The 19,225-nt window shown below is 43.5% G+C and overlaps 1 protein-coding gene across 1 annotated transcript; it reads right to left on the bottom strand.

Moving 5' to 3' along the window:
• Positions 1 to 4,740: 4,740 nt before the first annotated feature.
• Positions 4,741 to 19,022, bottom strand: LOC120930317 (tetraspanin-7-like). Its single transcript, XM_040341526.1, has 2 exons — positions 18,186 to 19,022; positions 4,741 to 5,257 (listed from the first exon to the last, which is right to left on the bottom strand). Exons 1-2 carry the CDS (start codon positions 18,791 to 18,793, stop codon positions 4,822 to 4,824), a joined length of 1,044 nt encoding a protein of 347 aa, XP_040197460.1. The 5' UTR covers positions 18,794 to 19,022; the 3' UTR covers positions 4,741 to 4,821.
• Positions 19,023 to 19,225: the final 203 nt, after the last annotated feature.

Here is a 19,225-nt window from a genome sequence, read left to right on the forward strand (position 1 = left end):
CTCAACTATTTAAGTACCAGGGGGTGAGCAACGGAGACACTACATGGAGAAATTTTACAGTAACCTGGAGTTCAGCTTTAAAGTGAAACTCCGGCCCAAGTGGGATTTTCATGGGTGTTTGGATGGTACATTTTGAAAGAAGCTGGACGCCAGCAGTAGAAAGGTGGCGGAGGTCATGTTGGTACACACCGCACTGCTCAGCGCTAAACCTTTAGGCTTTTAAAATGAAACATCCAAACACCATCACAGATGTCAATATACTATATTTATTTATAGACGCTGCTATATTTATTTATAGACGCTCACTTTATTGCTAAAATTACTTTGAAATTCAAGACGTAGCTGGGTGTAGTAAGATGTCCGCTGGCTTCTCCTGACTGCAGGTGTTCTGTCAGATGAGCAAACCTGGTAGCGGTGGAACGCATTTGAAGCTGACAGAACGTCACTTCCGTTACCGAATCTGACAGGTCGCCGATTCCGATGGAATACCTGCAAGCAGTGAATCCTTTACTGCCTCCTGAAACTCCTCCTCTCAGCACCTCTGCAGTTCAGAAGTCAAATTAATAGGAATAGGCTAGAAAAAAAATAATACAATGTGGAAATAAATATATGGTTTTACTTTTTGCCCTGGGATGGGCAAATTAAAAGAGGTTTTTTTTTTCAAAATCATACTTACCTAGGTGAATGCAGCATCGGTCTGATGCTGCATCTGTTCTCCACTGGCTTCAACACTGAGAACCAAATGATCAAACACCACTGATCACTCAATTCTCAGAGCTTCATGAGCAGAGAGCTGGTGACTGTCAGTCACGGGCTCTCTGCTTTGCCCCCCCTCCATGCTCACTGGAGCGATGGGCAGAGGAGAGGGTGGGAGTGGTGGCCTCAGGCTCTCAGCGGCTCGAAAAAAAATGCTGAGCCGGGTGGCGGTCCAGGGTTGTGGGCAGATCCCGACCATATTGTCATGATCCTTCCCCAGTCTGGACTAGCTTTATAAAGTCAGCCGACAGTCCGCTGTCTGCTGAAAACTGGTCACAGGAGTGCAGAACGAACGGCACTTCTGTGATCCACAGGAGAAGTAAAGCCAAACGAGCTTTAGACATACTTTTAAGCCTAAAACATCATACTATATCCCTGCAATGCTTTTATACATGGCCTATTCTAATATAATGTTATTGTTTAATAGCCCGACCGGCTCACGTACATATAAGGCAGTAGGATGGCTCTTCTGCGCAAAACAACATAAAGGTATGTTGGCTCCTTTAAGAGCCTTAGCAGGTGCGCGCGCTGGACGGTGGGGGACCCAATTCGCGTAACCAATCACCCGCGATCGTGGGCATGAGAGACAGAATGGGGATCAATTAGGTAGATTCAGTAAGAGTTAGGCCGGCTTATGAGTAGATAAGCCGACCTAACTCAGAATCTACGCCGACTTATGTTTAAGTGTATGCTCAAACAGAGATACGCTTAAACATATCTAAGATACGACGGCTTGCGCCGTCCTATCTTAGATTGCAATATTTTGGATGGCCGCTAGGTGGCGCTTCCATTGCGGTCAGCGTAGAATATGTAAATGAGTAGATACGCCGATTCACGAACGTATGCCCGGCCGACGCAGTACTTTTACGCCGTTTATGTTAGAGATAGGCCGCTTAAAGTTAGAGCTAGGCACTAGTTGGAATAGTAATGTTAAGTATGGCCGCCGTTCCCGCATCGAAATTCGAAATTTTTTCGCCGTTTGCGGAAGTCATCCGTGAAACGGATTTACGCCGTTTACGTCCACGTCAAAATCAATAGGCCCGTGCGGCGTACTTAGCCGCAATGCACACTGGGAAATGTAGGTGCCCGGTGCATGCGCAGTAAAGGAAAGCGTCAAAAACGTAAGGTCAAGCCTTATTAACATAAAACACGCCCCCTTACACACATTTGAATTTGGCGCCCTTACGCCCGCCCGCTTTAGGCTACGCCGCCGTAACATAGCAGGCAAGTACATTGTGAATCATGTACTTGCCTCGCTAACTTACGGCGGCGTAGCTTAAATGCCTTAAGCTACGCCGCCGCAAAGTTGCGGCAATCTTTGTGAATCTAGGCATATGTGTGTAAACACACAAATCCCGGTTCTGTCAGAAGAGGAGAGACAGATTGTGATCCTGTGTTCCTATTAGTTAGTTAGGTCAAGTCACTCCCATCCCCCCGCAGTTAGAACACACACTGAGGGAACACATTTAACCCCTTGCTTGCCCTGAGTGTTAACCCCTTCCCTGCCAGTGACATTTATACAGTACTCAGTGGCTATTTTTAGCACTGATCGCTGTATAAATGTCACTGGTCCCCCAAAAAAATTCAAAAGTCTCCAATGTGCCTGCCCCAATGTCGCAGTCCCGATAAAAATTGCTGATCGCCGCCATTAGTAGTAAAAAATAAATAAATAATAAAAATGGCATAAATCTATCCCTTATTTTGTAGACGCTATAACTTTTGCGCAAACCAAACAATTTACGCTTTTCTGATGAAGAATTTTTATTTATTTTTTTAATTAGGGATATTTATTATAGCAAAAACTAGAAAATATATAATTTTTTTTCAAAATTTACATTCTTTTTTTGTTTATAGCGCAAAAAATGAAAACCACAGAGGTAATCAAATACCACCAAAAGAAATCTCTATTTGTGGGAAAATTGGGACATCAATTTTGTTGGGGTACCACGTTGCATGACCGCGAAATTGTCAGTTAAATCGACGCAGTGCCATATCGCAAAAAATGCTCTGGTCATTAAAGCTCCAAAGCTGAAGTGGTTAATAAATGCATAGCTGCAATTAAGTGGTTGAAACCCTCATACATTTGTCATGATCAAAGCATATCCTTCTATAGTGTGTACTTGTACTTGTCTCAGTAAAAGCACTTAAGCCTCGTACACACGCTCGGTTTACTCGGCAAGAACCAGCAAGAAAACTGCTGGCAGAGCTTTCTTGCCGAGTATACCGAGCGTGTGTACGAGGCTTTCAGGTTTCACGACAAGAAAACTGCCCAGAATCTAGACGAGAAAAATAGAGAACATGCTCTCTATTATTCTCGTCATGAGATTCTCTGCAGTTTTCCTGCCGAGAAACCAGAGAGTGTTACCTGTTGCTGTGGAAACCCACGCATGCTCGAAATGACTTTGACGCATACGCAGTAGCTTCCTAGGCATAGGTAGGGTGTCTACCTATGCAATGGCATCGAATGTGACAAGCGCATGCTCGTCATATGCGATGACGTCACCGCGTTCTCGCCTTTCAAAAGAACCGCGGTCACTCGAGCAGCAAGAGATTCTTGCCAAGAATCTTGTCAGGGAAAACAACGTTTTTTTCCTGATGAGATTCTTGCCCGTGTGTACAGGGCTTAAGGGTCATTTCTGTCTTCTGTCACTTTTGCCAATTTTTCCTGACACCAAGAATAAAATGGTGACAGGAGAGGGATCCTCGGCTGATTAACTACTTCAATACTGGGCACTTTCAACCCCTACCTCATCAGGCCAATTTCCAGTTTTTAGCGCTGTTGCACTTTGAATAACAATTGCGCAGTCATGCAACACTGTACCCAAGCTAAATTTTTTATCTTTTTGAGACAGATGGGTTTTTTATTTTTTGCTACACAAATGAAAAAAGACCATATACATTTTGTAAATAAGTAATTTATCTCCTTCACAGATGTGCGCTGATAAGGCTGCACTGATGAGGCGGCACTGAAAGGCAATGAGGTGGTAGCACTGATAGGCAGCACTGATGGGCAACAATAAGTAGCAATTATGGGCACTAATAGATGGAACTTATGGGCACTGATTGGCATCACTGGTGGGCACTGGCATCACTAAAGGGTCTGAACTGATAATCATTACACTGATTATCTGTGTGCATCTCTCCACTGAGAAAAGCCACTTATTGGCTCTTCTCTACTCACGCGCTGTCAGCGTGAGAAGAGGAATGCCGACGACTGCCACTTTCTATATACACTGTGTTAAGCTGTGATTGGACACAGCTGATCACATGGTAAAGGGCCTACGTCATAGGCAGTTTACCATTAATGGAGATGTGGGGTGTCTGAGTAACACACCGCACCATGGATTGCTGCACTGGGCGCCCCCGGGAGGTGTACAAGGGAGGCTGTTCTAAAGGACGTCATATGACATCCACTCAAAACGGGAAAGCCACTGCCTGACCGTCAATCTTCTATAGGCCTGGCTGGAACTTGTTAACAGCCTTAGGTCTGCTCCTGTGTGCTGTGTGAAGGGGGTGTGTCTCTTCCCTCCAATCAGCTCTCAGAGCTTTTCTTACTGAGCATTGCAGAGTGTAACTTCAGCTCTCTGCCCTTTTTTCTGAACTCTCAGACAAGTTTATAAACGCAGCACGTTGAAAGGATTTCGAGAAGAGAACACTGCAGATAGATGCAACTTATGTAGGAGGATTTGTTTTATCTATGTGTATCACCTGAGCATAGTCCCTTCACTGGCATACAGTATGTGGGGATTACATTTAAAACCACTTTAATGTGTATCTGTTGATGTGGTATGGAAGTTGCTGTGAAGCTGGAAGTCCAAGTCAGCTGCCTTGTTAAGTACATTCTGCCAAATACTGCAAACTGTAAAGGACTACCAGAAAATACCTTTTCTTTGGCCGTGTCAGCTATGTCAGGAGTGACGCCCTTCACTGAAATAAGACAGGGTTTAGTAGTTATCATGCTCATCAAGAAAAACTGTAGAAAAGTCAATTTTAAAATGTATTTATTTCCAGAAAGGTGACTGTTTGCACCATTATTAATAAATATGGTAACCAAATTGGCATAACTCAGGTTGGAACTGTTTCTGGAAGCTGAAGCGGTATATTGTTCGCTAATAAACATGATAAGACAATGCCTATCACTTGTATTAATGCCAGCCCCAGAGCAACAGTGGCAATGTAAAACATGTTGTCGCTTACAAAGTCACAGACTTTCTTAAAACAGCCTTCCCTGTGGATTCCTGACACTTCAATACGCAATGGGATATTGTGGCATGCCTTCCGTGTCTGGCAGCAGCTGCTGGGTACTGAACCGTTTTTGTGTCTTAGGTCATCATATTGTTGCTCCAAGGACCACGATGATTCAAACCAGTCATGATAACTATGGACACCACAGCAATGTAGGTTTTTTTGGATAGCATCCAAAGCATCAGCCTTTTCCTCGTCTTCTGCATAGGAAAGAACAGCGTTCTTCAGGCCACTCTGAAAACCTTCTGTAATATCCCTGTTAAGGCATGAAAAAATTAACATGAGACAACCTTTCTTAGTAGTTTCTTTTCTGTAACATTATATGCCAATCAAACAAATTAATGAGAAAATGAAACAGGCTTGATTAAAACTATGCTAAAAAATGGCCATTTCATAGACATTTCCCCATACAATTTCCATCCAACTCCAATAAATTCACATGCTAAACTGTTATAATAAATAGGTTTTCCCCTTTTATCTATACCAGGGATCTCCGAACATTCTAAACAAAGGGCCAGTTTACTGTCCGTCAGCCTTTACAGGGCCACCCCCAAACTGTTGAAAGCATGAAATGGTCCAAAATGTCTTGGAGTTTCCTTTACTGTAATTAAGGGGCCAAGCCCAACCCCTGAAAAACAACCCCACACCATAATCCCCCCTCCACCAAATGATTTGGACCAGTGAACAAAGCAAGGTCCATAAAAACATTGATGAGCTAGTTTGGGGTGGAGGAACATACAGTATGTGACAAATTACAACCACTTTAAAGTGCTTCTTGAAGAATGGTCAAACATTCCCATAGACACACTCCTAAACCTTGTGGACAGCCTCCCCAGAAAAGTTGAATCTGTTATGGCTGCAAAGGGTGGGCCAACTCAATATTGAAGTCTACGGACTAAGACTGGGATTACATTAAGTTTATGTGTAAAAGCAGGCGTCCCAATACTTTTGGCAATATAGTATACCTGTCAGAACTCTACTCATAAATTTCTGTGCTCTCTGCCACTGATAACGTTTATCTGCTAACATTGATCCAAGTTCTCTCTGTAGACTACAGAACACCTACCCCCCTCCCCATGTTGCAGAGATAAAGACAGGTGGATGTGTTCTGTAGTCCTGCAGTGTTCCATAGAACACACTTCCTGTCCTAGAATGACACTGCTGGTACTCTATAAATACAGGAAAATATGTACTGTGCCTTTAATATTTTGGCTGATGCTGTAGGGGTCAGGTCAATTGTGACATGGCTTCCACTGCAGGTATGTCACTTCTTCTTGTGAAGGGCATAAATGCAGAAGAGCCAACTTCATGGTGGGGGTCCAGTGTGAGAAACGGATAGTGAGGATATCATCATGAAGTTATTCATCCAGCTGTAACACCCTCCTATAGGACTCATTATTAGAGAGGCCACGTGTTATGGACTTTGTTGGACTACTGTATGGACATGTATGGACTACTGCATCGTGAGATATTGGTGGCACTATCCATTTATGCACGGTTGTCTTTAACCACTAGCCGACCGCCCACCGCCGTTCTACGTCGGCAAGTTGGCTCGGCTGGGCGAGAGCACGTAGTATAACGTCCTCTCTCCCACACGCCACTCCCGTGCGTGTGCCCGGCGGGCGCGATCGCCACCGGGCACACGCGATCGCTCGTTACAGAGCGGGGACCGGGAGCTGTGTGTGTAAACACACAGCTCCCGGTCCTGTCAGCAGGGGAAATGCTGATCTTCGGTTCATACAATGTATGAACTGAGGATCAGTGTTTCCCCTAGTGAGGCCACCCCCCCCCCCACAGTAAGAACACACCCAGGGACATACTTAACCCCTTCCCCGCCCCCTAGTGTTAACCCCTTCACTGCCAGTGGCATTTTTATAGTAATCCAATGCATTTTTATAGCACTGATCGCTATAAAAATGCCAATGGTCCCAAAAATGTGTCAAAAGTGTCCGAATTGTCCGCCATAATGTCGCAATACCGAAAAAAAAATCGCTGATCGCCGCCATTACTAGTAAAAAAAATATAATAAAAATGACATAAAAATACCCCCTATTTTGTAAACGCTATAACTTTTGCGCAAACCAATCAATAAACGCTTATTGCGATTTTTTTTTAAGAAAAATATGTAGAAGAAAACGTATCGGCCTAAACTGAGGAAAAAAAAAGTTTTTTTATATATTTTTGGGGGATATTTATTATAGCAAAATGTAAAAAATATTCATTTTTTTCAAAATTGTCTCTCTATTTTTGTTTATAGCGCAAAAACTAAAAACCGCAGAGGTGATCAAATACCACTAAAAGAAAGCTCTATTTGTGGGAAAAAAAGGACGCCAATTTTGTTTGGGAGCCACGTCGCACGACCGCGCAATTGTCTGTTAAAGCGACGCAGTCCCGAATCGCAAAAAGTACTCTGGTCTTTGGGCAGCAATATGGTCCGGGGGTTAAGTAGTTAAAGGGGTTGTAAAGGAAAAAAACATTTTTCCCTAAATAGCTTCCTTTACTTTAGTGTAGTCCTCCTTCACTTACCTCATTCTTCGATTTTGCTTTTAAATGTCCTTATTTCTTCTGAGAAATCCTCACTTCCTGTTCTTCTGTCGATGATTTGCCAAAGGCATATACAATCTATTTTAGAAGCATTATCTCTGAATACTATGTACAAGAGACAATAGAAAACAGCTCCAGTATACAGAAAATTCCAGGGTCAGTCAACCCACTTTGATATTTCAGTTATAGGAGGAATCCAGAGCTTGCTGTTCATAGGTTTTGCTTCTGTTCCTGACAGCTTGGGGGTATATTCCCAACCACCTTTTTGTCTTCCCAATTCTCCTATTCTCCATAATTAAAGTTTAATAAAAAAATATAATTTACAGAAGGGATAATATTTGCAAGAGCGCCCTGACAGTATGGATGATATTCTGGCACCAGGATAACATCTACTATGACTCATAAGCCTTTCTAAAAATGTCAAATGCCCTGCACATAACATCATCAAAAAGGTCCTTGATCTCTTAGTATTCTACATGAAACCATAAATATCTATATGAATATTTCTAACCTAACAGCGAATGGAGTGAAAAAAAAATCCTTATTTTAATTATTTGTATACCTAAACTGTCCAATTCTAACAATGTTAAAAAAAGAAGATGACAAATCTTCCAAAGTCTAGCTATCTTACTTCTAGCTGTAGAATATATTTCTTCTTATTCTCCAAGGACAAAGAAACGTGATTGACATATCCTTGATTAACTTGCTCTGCACAGATATTTTGATTAATTTTCACCATGAAAATGGCAATTGTAAAGGAAAATTGTGAGCAGTTCAATATATTAACATTGCTTTATCCTTGCTTTGATTGAGTAAGTAAGCTTGTCTTGTTTGTTGACAGCCTCTAGAACGCTAGCGACAGATTGTAAATATAAGATGGTGGAAGTAAGGACAACCAAACAAATTTGGCGTATATGCTGCCTATATCCCAACTGCGAGACAAATCTTTGTCTATAAACCACACAGATATATTATATGGATTATTAGAGACAATCACAATTATTATTAAAAAATATGTTAAAGTAGCGGCAGGATACGAGGTTATGCTGCCATACAGGAACAAATTTCAATCAGAATGCACTCCCTAAATGTATTTTTAATTTAGTGAACCCCTAGCCACTAGTAGTCGACTGCCTAACTGTAAATGTAGGCTGACATTAAATACCGGGATTATGACAGCAGCTAGCTGTCAAAACCCCAGTTTCATTTTTTTGAGTCAGGCGGCCGACTTTAAAGCGGAGGTTCACCCTAAAACATCTATGTACCATCCCATCCAGCATACTTGTGTCAGCCACAGTATGCTGTTTTTTTTTTTCTCGCTGTACTTACCGTTTAATCGTTTATTTTCTTTTCATCCTCGCGCGGAGAATAGGCGTTCCTATGAAGAGGCGTAGATGATTGACGTGCGGCTAAGGCACGTCACACGTTCCGAAAATACCCGAACTAGGACTCGGCTATATACGGCGCCTGCGCAGTCAGCTCCTAGTCTGTGCGCAGGCGCCTTATAGCGCCGTGAAGAGCCGAGTCCTAGTCCGGCTATTTTCGGAACGCGTGATGTGCCTTAGCCGCACGTCAATTATCTACGCCTCTTCATAGGAACGCCTATTCCCCGCGGGAGGATGAAAAGAAAATGAACGATTAAGCGGTAAGTACAGCGAGAAAAAAAAAACAGCATACTGTAGCTGACGCAAGTATGCTGGATGGGATGGTTACATAGATGTTTTTTAGGGTGAACCTCCGCTTTAAGATAAAAGTGGTCCTAGCAGTGGATTTGCCGCAAGATCACTTTTATAGGTGGTGTAAGAGGTCACTTCCCGGTAGTCTCCAAGCTTACCAGAGCTTTAGGGAAGCCCAGAGACAATCCGATCCCTCTGATGCCTAGGCAGGAAGTCGAGTGAGGGCAAGATAGCCAACACTCGAGTCAATGCCCTTGGAGGACCGGAGCGACATCTGACGTCGCTTCCGCCTCTCTGGCTTAAAGGGATTTTTTTTTGTTAAAGTCAAAGGGCCAGATTCACGTAGAATCGCCCTACGCTGCTGCGGCGGCCTGACGTATTACATTTACGTTACACCGCCGCAAGTTTTCAGCGTAAGTGCTTGATTCACAAAGCACTTGCCTGTAAACTTGCGGCGGCGTAGCGTAAATCCGCCCGGCGCAAGCCCGCCTAATTCAAATGGGGCGGGGACCATTTAAATTAGGCACGTTCCCGCGCCGAACGTACTGCGCATGCTCCGTCCCTAAAATTTCCCGACGTGCATTGCGCTAAATGACGTTGCAAGGATGTCATTGGTTTTGACGTTAACGTAAATGGCGTCCAGCGCCATTCACGGACGACTTACGCAAACGACGTGAAATTTCAAATTTCGACGCGGGAACGACGGCCATACTTAACATTGGCTAGACCACCTAGAGGGCAGCTTTAGTTTTACGCGGCGTATCTCTACGGAAACAACGTAAATTTACAGCGACGGGCAAAGCGGACGTTCGTGAATCGGCGTAACTAGTCATTTGCATATTCTACGCCGACCGCAATGGAATCGCCACCTAGCGGCCGGCCTAGAATTGCAGCCTAAGATCCGACGGTGTAAGTCACTTATACCTGTCGGATCTTAGGGCTATCTATGCGTAACCTGATTCTATGAATCAGGCGCATAGATACGACAATCGTATCTCAGAGATACTACGGCGTATCAGGAGATACGCCCTTGTATCTCTTTTGTGAATCTGGCCCAAAGTGTATTTTTTGCTTTTAAAGGGTAGATGAGAGATCTGGGGGTCTTTTTTCTCCAAATAAAGAGGACCTGTCATGCTTATTTATATTACAAGGGATGAATAATAAATAATAAAAGGGACGGTGAAAAAAATAAAAAGTTAAATAAATAAGAAAAAAATGTAAAGTGCCCAATCCCTCCGAGCCCGTGCGCAGAAGCGAATGAATGCATATATAAATGGTGTTAAAAACACACATGTGAGGTATCGCTGCAATCGTTAGAGAAAAAAATATAATTCTAGTGCAAGACCTCTACTATAACTCTAAACAGAAAAACTGTGAAAAAATTTAAAGCATTGCCTATGGAGATTTTTAAGTACCGTAGTTTGTCCCCATTCCACGAGAATGCGCAATTTTAAAGCATGACATGTTATATATCTAATTACTTGGCTTAACATTATCTATTACATTATACCAAAAAAATTGGGCTAACTTTAATGCTTTTATTTTTGTTTATTAAATTATTAAAGTGTATTTTTTCCAATTGCATAATGTGTGTTCCATTTATACTGCAATGCAGTACAGAGCTGTGCTGCAGCATGCTGCTATAAACTGAAAACATGCTGCATTTTATCGCAGCACACTGTACAGAATCTCATGGCACTGTACAGCAGTGCAGTGCCTTGCACTTCAAATAAAGTTTGTACAAAAAAAGGAGCTGTGTGTGATGCGCTAAATCGCTACCCTACCTCAGTTGGGAACGAACAGCTGCCAGAGAGGTAAATCGCTTCAGAATCTGTCTGTTTCTGTGTGAACCAGCCCTTAGCTGTCACAAAAGTTTAGCTGCTGATTTTTAATAAACAGACACTTACCTGTTCCACGGAGCCTCATTCCTCTCTCCCTCCTCTCCACGGCGCCTCCATTGAAACTGTGGGCACCCAGGCCATGACAGCTTACAGATTCATGGCCGGGCACACACTGGGGCATACCATTAGCAGCCTGCCCCCGCTGTGATCACACACCGCTGGCACCCGCTGATTGTTCAGTACACAGGCAGAACAGCAATCTGCTTATGTAAACAAGGCAGATCGCCATTCTGTCAGTAGGGAAGGCATTGATCCTGTGTTCCTGCAGGGACACAGATCTATGTCGTCCCTTAGTAAAAGCACCTTTGACACTAGGAACACTTTTAACCCTTTGATTGCCACTAATGTTAAGTCCTTCCCGGCCAGTGTCATTAGTGCAGTGACATATTTTCTAGCTCTGATTACTGTATTACATAGTCAGGTTGAAAAAAGACACAAGTCCATCCAGTTCAACCATAAAAATAAAAAAATTACAATAATAAAATCATACAATCCCATATACCCAATCCTATACCCACAGTTGATCCAGAGGAAGGCGAAAAACCCCAGCAGAGCACGGTCCAATTTGCTACAGCAGGGGAAAAAAATTCTTCCTGATTCCCCGAGAGGCAATCGGATATTCCCTGGATCAACTTTACCTATAAATGTTAGTACCCAGTTATAATATGTACATTTAAGAAAATAATCCAAGCCTTTCTTAAAGCAATCTACTGAGCTGGCCCGAACCACCTCTGGAGGGAGTCTGTTCCACATTTTCACAGCTGTTACTGTGAAGAAACCTTTCCGTATTTGGAGATGAAATCTCTTTTCCTCCAGACGTAAAGAGTGCCCCCTTGTCCTTTGTGTTGACCGGAAAGTGAATAACTCAACACCAAGTTCACTATATGGACCCCTTATATATTTGTACATGTTGATCATATCCCCCCTTATTCTCCTCTTCTCAAGAGTGGATAAATTCAGTTCTTCTAATCTTTCCTCATAGCTGAGCTCCTCCATGCCTCTTATCAGGTTGGTTGCCCTTCTCTGCACTTTCTCCAGTTCTCCGATGTCCTTTTTGAGAACTGGGGCCCAAAACTGAACTGCATATTCCAGATGAGGTCTTACTAATGATTTGTACAGGGGCAAAATGATATCTTTCTCTGGAGTCCATACCTCTCTTAATACAAGAAAGGACTTTGCTCGCTTTGGAAACTGCAGCTTGGCATTGCATGCTATCATTGAGCTTATGATCTACCAAAAAAACCCAGATCCTTCTCCACTACAGATCCCCCCAGTTGTACACCTCTTAGTATGTATGATGCATGCATATTCTTAGCCCCCAAGTGCATAACTTTACATTTATCAACATTAAACCTCATCTGCCACTTAGTAACCCAATTAGACAGAGCATTGAGGTTGGCTTGTAAATTGGAGACATCCTGTAAGGCCCCATACACACGATAGAATCCATCCGCAGATAAATCCCAGCAAATGGGTTTCTGCGGATAGATTCTATGGTGTGTACACGCCAGCGGATCTGTTTCCGCGGAGAAATCTCCTCTGGGATGGATTCCAGCAGATCGGATATTTGCTGTGCTGCACAACAAATCCATCTGCTGGAATGCATTCCAACGGATGGATCCGCTCGTCTGTACAGACTTACTGGATCCATTCGTCCAAAGGGATTCCCCGCACGCGTCGTAATGATTTGACGCATGCGTGGAATTCCTTATATGACAGCGTCGCGCCCGTCGCCGCGTCATAATCGCGGCGACGGCGCGACACGTCATCGGCAGAGGATTTCCGCGCGGATTTCAATGCGGTGGTGTGTACACTCCATCCCATCGAAATCAGCGGAAATCTTTGAGAGGATTTATCCGTGGAAACGGTCCGCTGGACCGTATCTGCGGATAAATCCTCTCGTGTGTACGGGGCCTTAGGATTAGTGTCACTGGTCCCCAAAACATGTCAGTTAGTGTCCAATTTGTCCACCGCAATATCGCATTCTCACTATAAGTCGCTGATCGCTGCCATTACTAGTAAAATACAAAGAAATAAAAATAAAAATATCCCATTAGTTTGTAGATGTTATAACTTTTGCACAAACCAATCAATAAACGCTTATTGGGATATTTTACCAAAGATATGTAGCAGAATACATATTGGCCTAAACTGATGAAGAATTTTTTTTTTTTTTACTTTTTATTGGATGAGTTTTATAGCAGAAAATAAAAAATATACATATTTTCCAAAATTTACAGTTTTTTTGTTTATAGTACAAAATGACCAAATACCACCAAAGAAAGCTCTATTTGTGGGGAAAAAAGGCCATACAGTGGAACCTTGGATTACGAGCATAATCCGTTTCAGGAGAATGCTTGTAATCCAAAGCATATCAAAGCGAGTTTCCCCATAAAAGTCAATGGAAACCAAGATAATTTGTTCCACATTGACTTCGATTACATGCAATACTGCATGTGGCCAGAGGTAGGGGGAGTCGGAGAGACCTGGAGAGACTCGGAAATACTCAGAGACCATTCAGAAATACTCAAAACACTCGGGAACGCTGAATTTAAAAAAAAAGAAAGCTTGTATTGCGAACCGCTCGTTAATCGCAATCCGAGGTTCCCCTGTAAATTTCATTTGGGTACAGCATCGCACGATTGCGCAATTGTCAGTTAAAGTGGATGTAAACCCACTCTCATCAATTCTAAAGTACTGCCATAGTGGTGATCTATAAGGATGTACATGCCTCCTGCATGTATCCTTACCTGTCAAATGTCCCCCCTTTAGCTGTTTGAAACCCAAAAAAAGTCCAGATTCGGTGGGCGGGTCTGTTGTTTGGCGCTCGGCGGGCAAAATCATGATGTCAGCAGACTCCCTGCCCACCTCTACACTCCCCTTGTCCAGAGCGTGCACAGGACCGGCAGAGGGTGTTCTGGGTAATAGAGCGCGCTCACGGCCCCCTGTCATTTGAGAAAACACACATTGATGTCCTGTGACAGTCGGGGATGATCGATGCGATGGGACAGCTGTGAGCACCGACCCCCCTGCATGGCTTTTCATCATCTGCTTCTCCTCCTCCCTCCCGCGGCTTTCACATGAAAAGCCATGCAGGCAGGAATCAGTGCTCACAGCTGTCCCCGTCGCACCGATCATCCCTGAGTGTCTTCCTTCTCCTCTAGCACCCTGTTCTCCTCCACCCCCGATGTCGTACCCCTCCACACACCCACCCCCCCTCGTCCTGATCCGTGTGTCCACCCCTCCTCCCCCCGCGCCGTGTCTTCATCCTCCGCCCCCCTCATCCTGCTCTGTGTGTCCACCTCGTCCCCCGCAGCCGTCGCCGGCTTCTCTCTCCTCTCCCACAGGCTGCGGGCGGGGGGAATCTGTCAGGATGGACAGCGGAGACTGACTTTTCTGAACGGGTCACAGAGAGCGTTCGTTACCGATCGCTGTGCGTCCTGTGATAACTGAGCAGAGTAACCTGTGTGTTACTCTGCTTCAGTTTATGAATGGAGGGGAGACGCTGTCTTCCCTCCATTCATCTTCAATGCAGAGAAAGGACTGGGGAATGCTGAAAACTTACAGTTAGGACATGAATCGGATCGCATGGGTGTAAACACCTATGCGATTCTGTTGTGGACCAAAAAAAGGGTCCTGTGCGTGTTTGGTCCAAATGAGATGTGATTTCAGCCATACAGTTTGTAAGGCTGAAATTGCATCGCATGTGAGATGAACAGCAGTGCGGTGCGAATCACTTGCGATCTTGCACAGCGCACTAATGTGAACCAGCCCTAAGTTCATTCAGCCTTACTGGGTGTAAGTATAAAAAGTGAGAAATCCACCCCTCCCCCACATAACACATCCTGGTAAATGACTAAATGTTTTGAAAACATTTAGTCAAAACACAGGAAAGACAGCCAATCCTAGGAGAGCTGTAGGGGAGAGGAGAGGAGGAGAGGGGAGGGGGATGTGAATTGGGCACGTTTTACAGAATCTGTGCATTTCTGCAAGCTAGTGCACGAGATATGTAAATAACCTGTCACTCAAGCAAGGACTTTGGTTTTATCTGGAAGTCTATTTTATTTCACTGAACAGTAAAAAAAAGATTGCTCAGCTCTGGATTAACTCTGTGTGGCAAGACTGGGCACAGATTATAGGAAATCTTATTCTCTACATTGTGACATCAAAAAAAAATAATTGGGGTTTACATCCACTTTAATTAAAGTAATGCAGTGGCGTATCGCAAAAAATGAAAAGATATATAACACCAAAGCCCTAAAGTCCAAAAATCAATGAGAGCAATTAAACTGATGACAAGATGGATGTAATGCCGCGTACACACGACCGTTTTTCGGGTTGTAAAAAATGACATTTTTAATGGTCTAGAAAAAAAACAACGTTTTTTTCAACCCGATCGTTAAACCGGCCTTGCCTACACACGATCGTGAAAAAAAATGCTCTAGCAAAGCGCGGTGACGTACAACAGCACTATAAAGGGAAAGTTCCATTCGAATGGCGCCACCCTTTGGGCTGCTTTTGCCGATTTTGTGTTAGTAAAAGACGATTCGCACTTTTCAGTCTGTTACAGTGTGATGAATGTGCTTACTCCATTACGAACGCTAGTTTTACCAGAACGAGCGCTCCCGTCTCATAACTTGCTTCTGAGCATGCACGTTTTTTAATAGCCGTTTTTTTACATAGTGAAAAATGCTCTGGAGCCCACACACGATAGTTTTTAATGACGTTTAAAAACGTAATTTTTTACAACCCGAAAAACGGTCGTGTGTACACGGCATTAAAGTTTCATAAATGTTGTTGTGATGGCAAGTGTATATATATATATATATATATATATATATATGTATATATATATATATATATATATATATATATATATATATGTGTGTGTGTGTGTGTGTGTGTGCGATATGAAAAAAATCAATCAAATCAGTATCTGGATGTCTCAAAGAAAGGGGTTAAAACCAGTTGGGTGTGGATAGGTTGGCCATGCTGCTCCATCAACCAGAGGGAAGACAGGAGAGCTACCACATCCTATAAAGATGCGCTTTTTATATCAACACTATGTTAGTGTACAATGATACTTTGTTCATTTTTATTTCATTCATTAAACAGTGTTACACTAGGGTCGGTGCGCTCTTTCACTCGTATTGCAAAAAATGTCCTGGTCAAGAAGTGGGTAAATCTTCTGGAGGTCGGGGGGCAGATCCACGTAGATCGGCGCTTCTCTCCGCCGGGCACAGCGTATCTAACATACACTACGCCGCCGTAACTTACTTTGTTTTTTTTAAACCCACAAAGAATTTGCGCCGTAAGTTACGGCGGCGTAGTGTATCTTTGGCGGCGTAAGGGCGCGGAATTCAAATGGATGTAATGGGGGCGTGTTTTATGTAAATACGTTGTGACCCGATGTAAACAGCGCTTTTTTTTTTAACGGCGCATGCGCCGTCCCTGGGGGTATCCCAGTGCGCATGCTTGAAATTTAACCGGAACAAGCCAATGCTTACGACGCTGACGTCTTTCTACGCAAATTCCTATTCGCGAATGACTTACGCAAATTACGTAAAATATTCAAAATGCGAGGCGGGAACGACGGCCATACTTAACATTGAGTACGCCTCATAACAGTAGCTTCAACTATACGCCGGAAAAAGCTGAACGCAAACGACATAAAAAAATGCGCCGGCCGGACGTACGTTCGTGGTTAGCCGTAACTAGCTAATTTGCATACTCGACGCGGAATTCGACGGAAACGCCACCTAGCGCCGCCGAAAAATTGCATCTTAGATCCGACGGCGTACTAAGACATACGCCTGTCGGATCTAGCCGAGATGCTGTCGTATCTTGTTTTGTAGATACAAAACAAAGATACGACGTGGGAAATTTAAAATTACGCCGGCGTATCAATAGATACGCCGGCGTAATGCTTTTGTGGATCTGCCCTCAAGTGTTTAGGACAGGACAATACTTTACCCCCATTGTTTGTAGCAAACATATCTTAACCTATATAAGCCTGCAGTACTGCACTGAAACCACATACATTACATAAGCTTGAAGGACAACTGTGGCATGGTGGCATTCACTAGAATTGGTCAAGTTTGGAAGCCTAGTGTGTGCCAAATGCAATCTGTGGTAGAATTATTGCAGCGCCACACTATAGCCACAGGCAGCGTGCACTAACATGGCCATTTGCCATGCAAACTTACTGCTTTGTGATCGGGGCAGTTCAACCGCCTATTTTTCCTTCACTGTCCAATCACTGGCTGGGGGTAGGGAGATGGCTTGTGTTCCTTAACTGCAGTAGTCAGGTCATCACCTTGGCTCTGTTATCTGACATTTATTGTTGTGCTAAAGGAAATGCATTGGCTTTCTAGAGAGGTGATCAGAGGGGGAGGCTGTTAATTCCAGGACTAAATGAAAAGCAATACAATTGTTTGGCAAGTAGCTCTTACATGTGCGTTTCAACTGTGTATTTTGCTGTTTGCCTGAAGATCAGATTTATCTATCTATCTATCATAAAATATTCAATAAATGCCTATTTAAAATCTGTGTGCCTGTAAGTCCACCACTCTATTCTATGGCCCCGTACACACGACCAAGTTTCTCGGCAGAATTCAGCCAGAAACTCGTCGGATGTACACTTTTCAGCGAGGAAGCCGACGAGGAACTCGTCGGGCCGAAAAGAGAACATGTTTTCTATTTTCTCGTTAGTCAATGGGAAAAGTCGACCCGCCGAGTTCCTCGGCGGCTTCCACACTGAACTCGACGAGGAACTCGATGTGTTTGGCACGTCGAGTTCCTCGGTCGTGTGTACGGGGCCTTAAAGTCACATCTTGAATGACAGTGTCAAAAAAATGTTTTCCTTCTCATGAACATATATTAATTAAGAGTATAATTCATCATATTAATGAAAGCTTCTGCAAAATATAATATAATATAATATATATATATATACACACACACACACACACACACACACAGTATGTGTGCTGTACATGAAAAATGATGCATACTTGTCTATATTTACTATTGAAGAGGAGCGAATGATAAAATAGGAGATTACCTGCGGTAGAACAAGCCAGAGAGTCCAGCAGCAAGCCCAGCCAAAAGCACTGCCAGCTGGAAAAGCCCATAGGTGCGTAGAAGACACCTCTTCTCTACTGCAGCACTGAAGCAGCCAAGAAAGCCCCAAAGCAGTACAGCAGCCCCACTCACCAGTAAAATGAGTGGTGTGTTTGGATAACTGTTGGTGGACAAAACCAAATATTGCTCCAATGAGATTTTTGCCCATATTCCCACTATGAGCATAGCTAGACCTGCAATCCAAAAGACGAAACTGAAGGCCATGAGCGAAAGCTTTAACAGAGCCATCCTACGTCGTGTGTACCTCTTTCTGTGTTGAAAACTGTATTTGGGGATAACCAAGGATCGAAAAAGGATGTCATCATTTTCTTGCAACTCTCCTGCTACAGTTTGGTGTGAGACAAAACGTTGCACTTCTTCCTGCTCATCTTGGGGATATTCAGGCAGCACCCACACACCAGTGGGGTGACTTCTATGTGGATGTCCAGCCACAATGGAGATCCTTCTGTCACCCTGTAAGTCCAAAATGTCATTTCTCCCTGCAGAGTATTTTCTTGGATGCAACTGCTCTGCTGTGCCATCAGTCATGGTCCCCTGCCTCTGCTCTGATTTTACAGCCTCCCCCTCTGATCACCTCTCTAGAAAGCCAATACATTCCCTTTAGCTCAGCAATAAATGTCAGATTGTGAGCTCTTATGTAGAAGACTAATATGCTTCTTTCTGTTCCTGTTTCACTAGATAAGCCTGTTACTATTATTATGGTCTCATGCTTTCTATATTCTTAGCTGGAAAACATAGAAGTTCAGATAGAATTATCAAAAATAAAGCTAATTTTTCCTAACTTGCTAATGTAGCGGTACCCCCGTAGGGGCTGCTTAAAATTTGGATTGTCTGTCACCCTGCCCAGCCCGACATTCACCTCTCAAACACTCAGAGACATAGACCAGTCCACATGCTTTGTTTTTGTTGTTTTATTGAGGGGATTGAACTTGGATAGGGTAAGGGAAAGATTGGATGCCC

The sequence above is a fragment of the Rana temporaria genome, chromosome 3 (genome assembly GCF_905171775.1).
Source record: "Rana temporaria chromosome 3, aRanTem1.1, whole genome shotgun sequence".
In the NCBI taxonomy this organism is placed as follows: domain Eukaryota; kingdom Metazoa; phylum Chordata; class Amphibia; order Anura; family Ranidae; genus Rana; species Rana temporaria.

Bases quoted from the DNA above. Each gene is read 5' to 3' on its own strand.
- LOC120930317 (XM_040341526.1), bottom strand. From the start codon at position 18,793: ATGACTGATGGCACAGCAGAGCAGTTGCATCCAAGAAAATACTCTGCA. The intron at 5,258-18,185 runs GTAATCTCCTAT...ATGCCTTAACAG, and splicing joins TCTGGCTTGTTCTACCGCAG to GGATATTACAGAAGGTTTTC.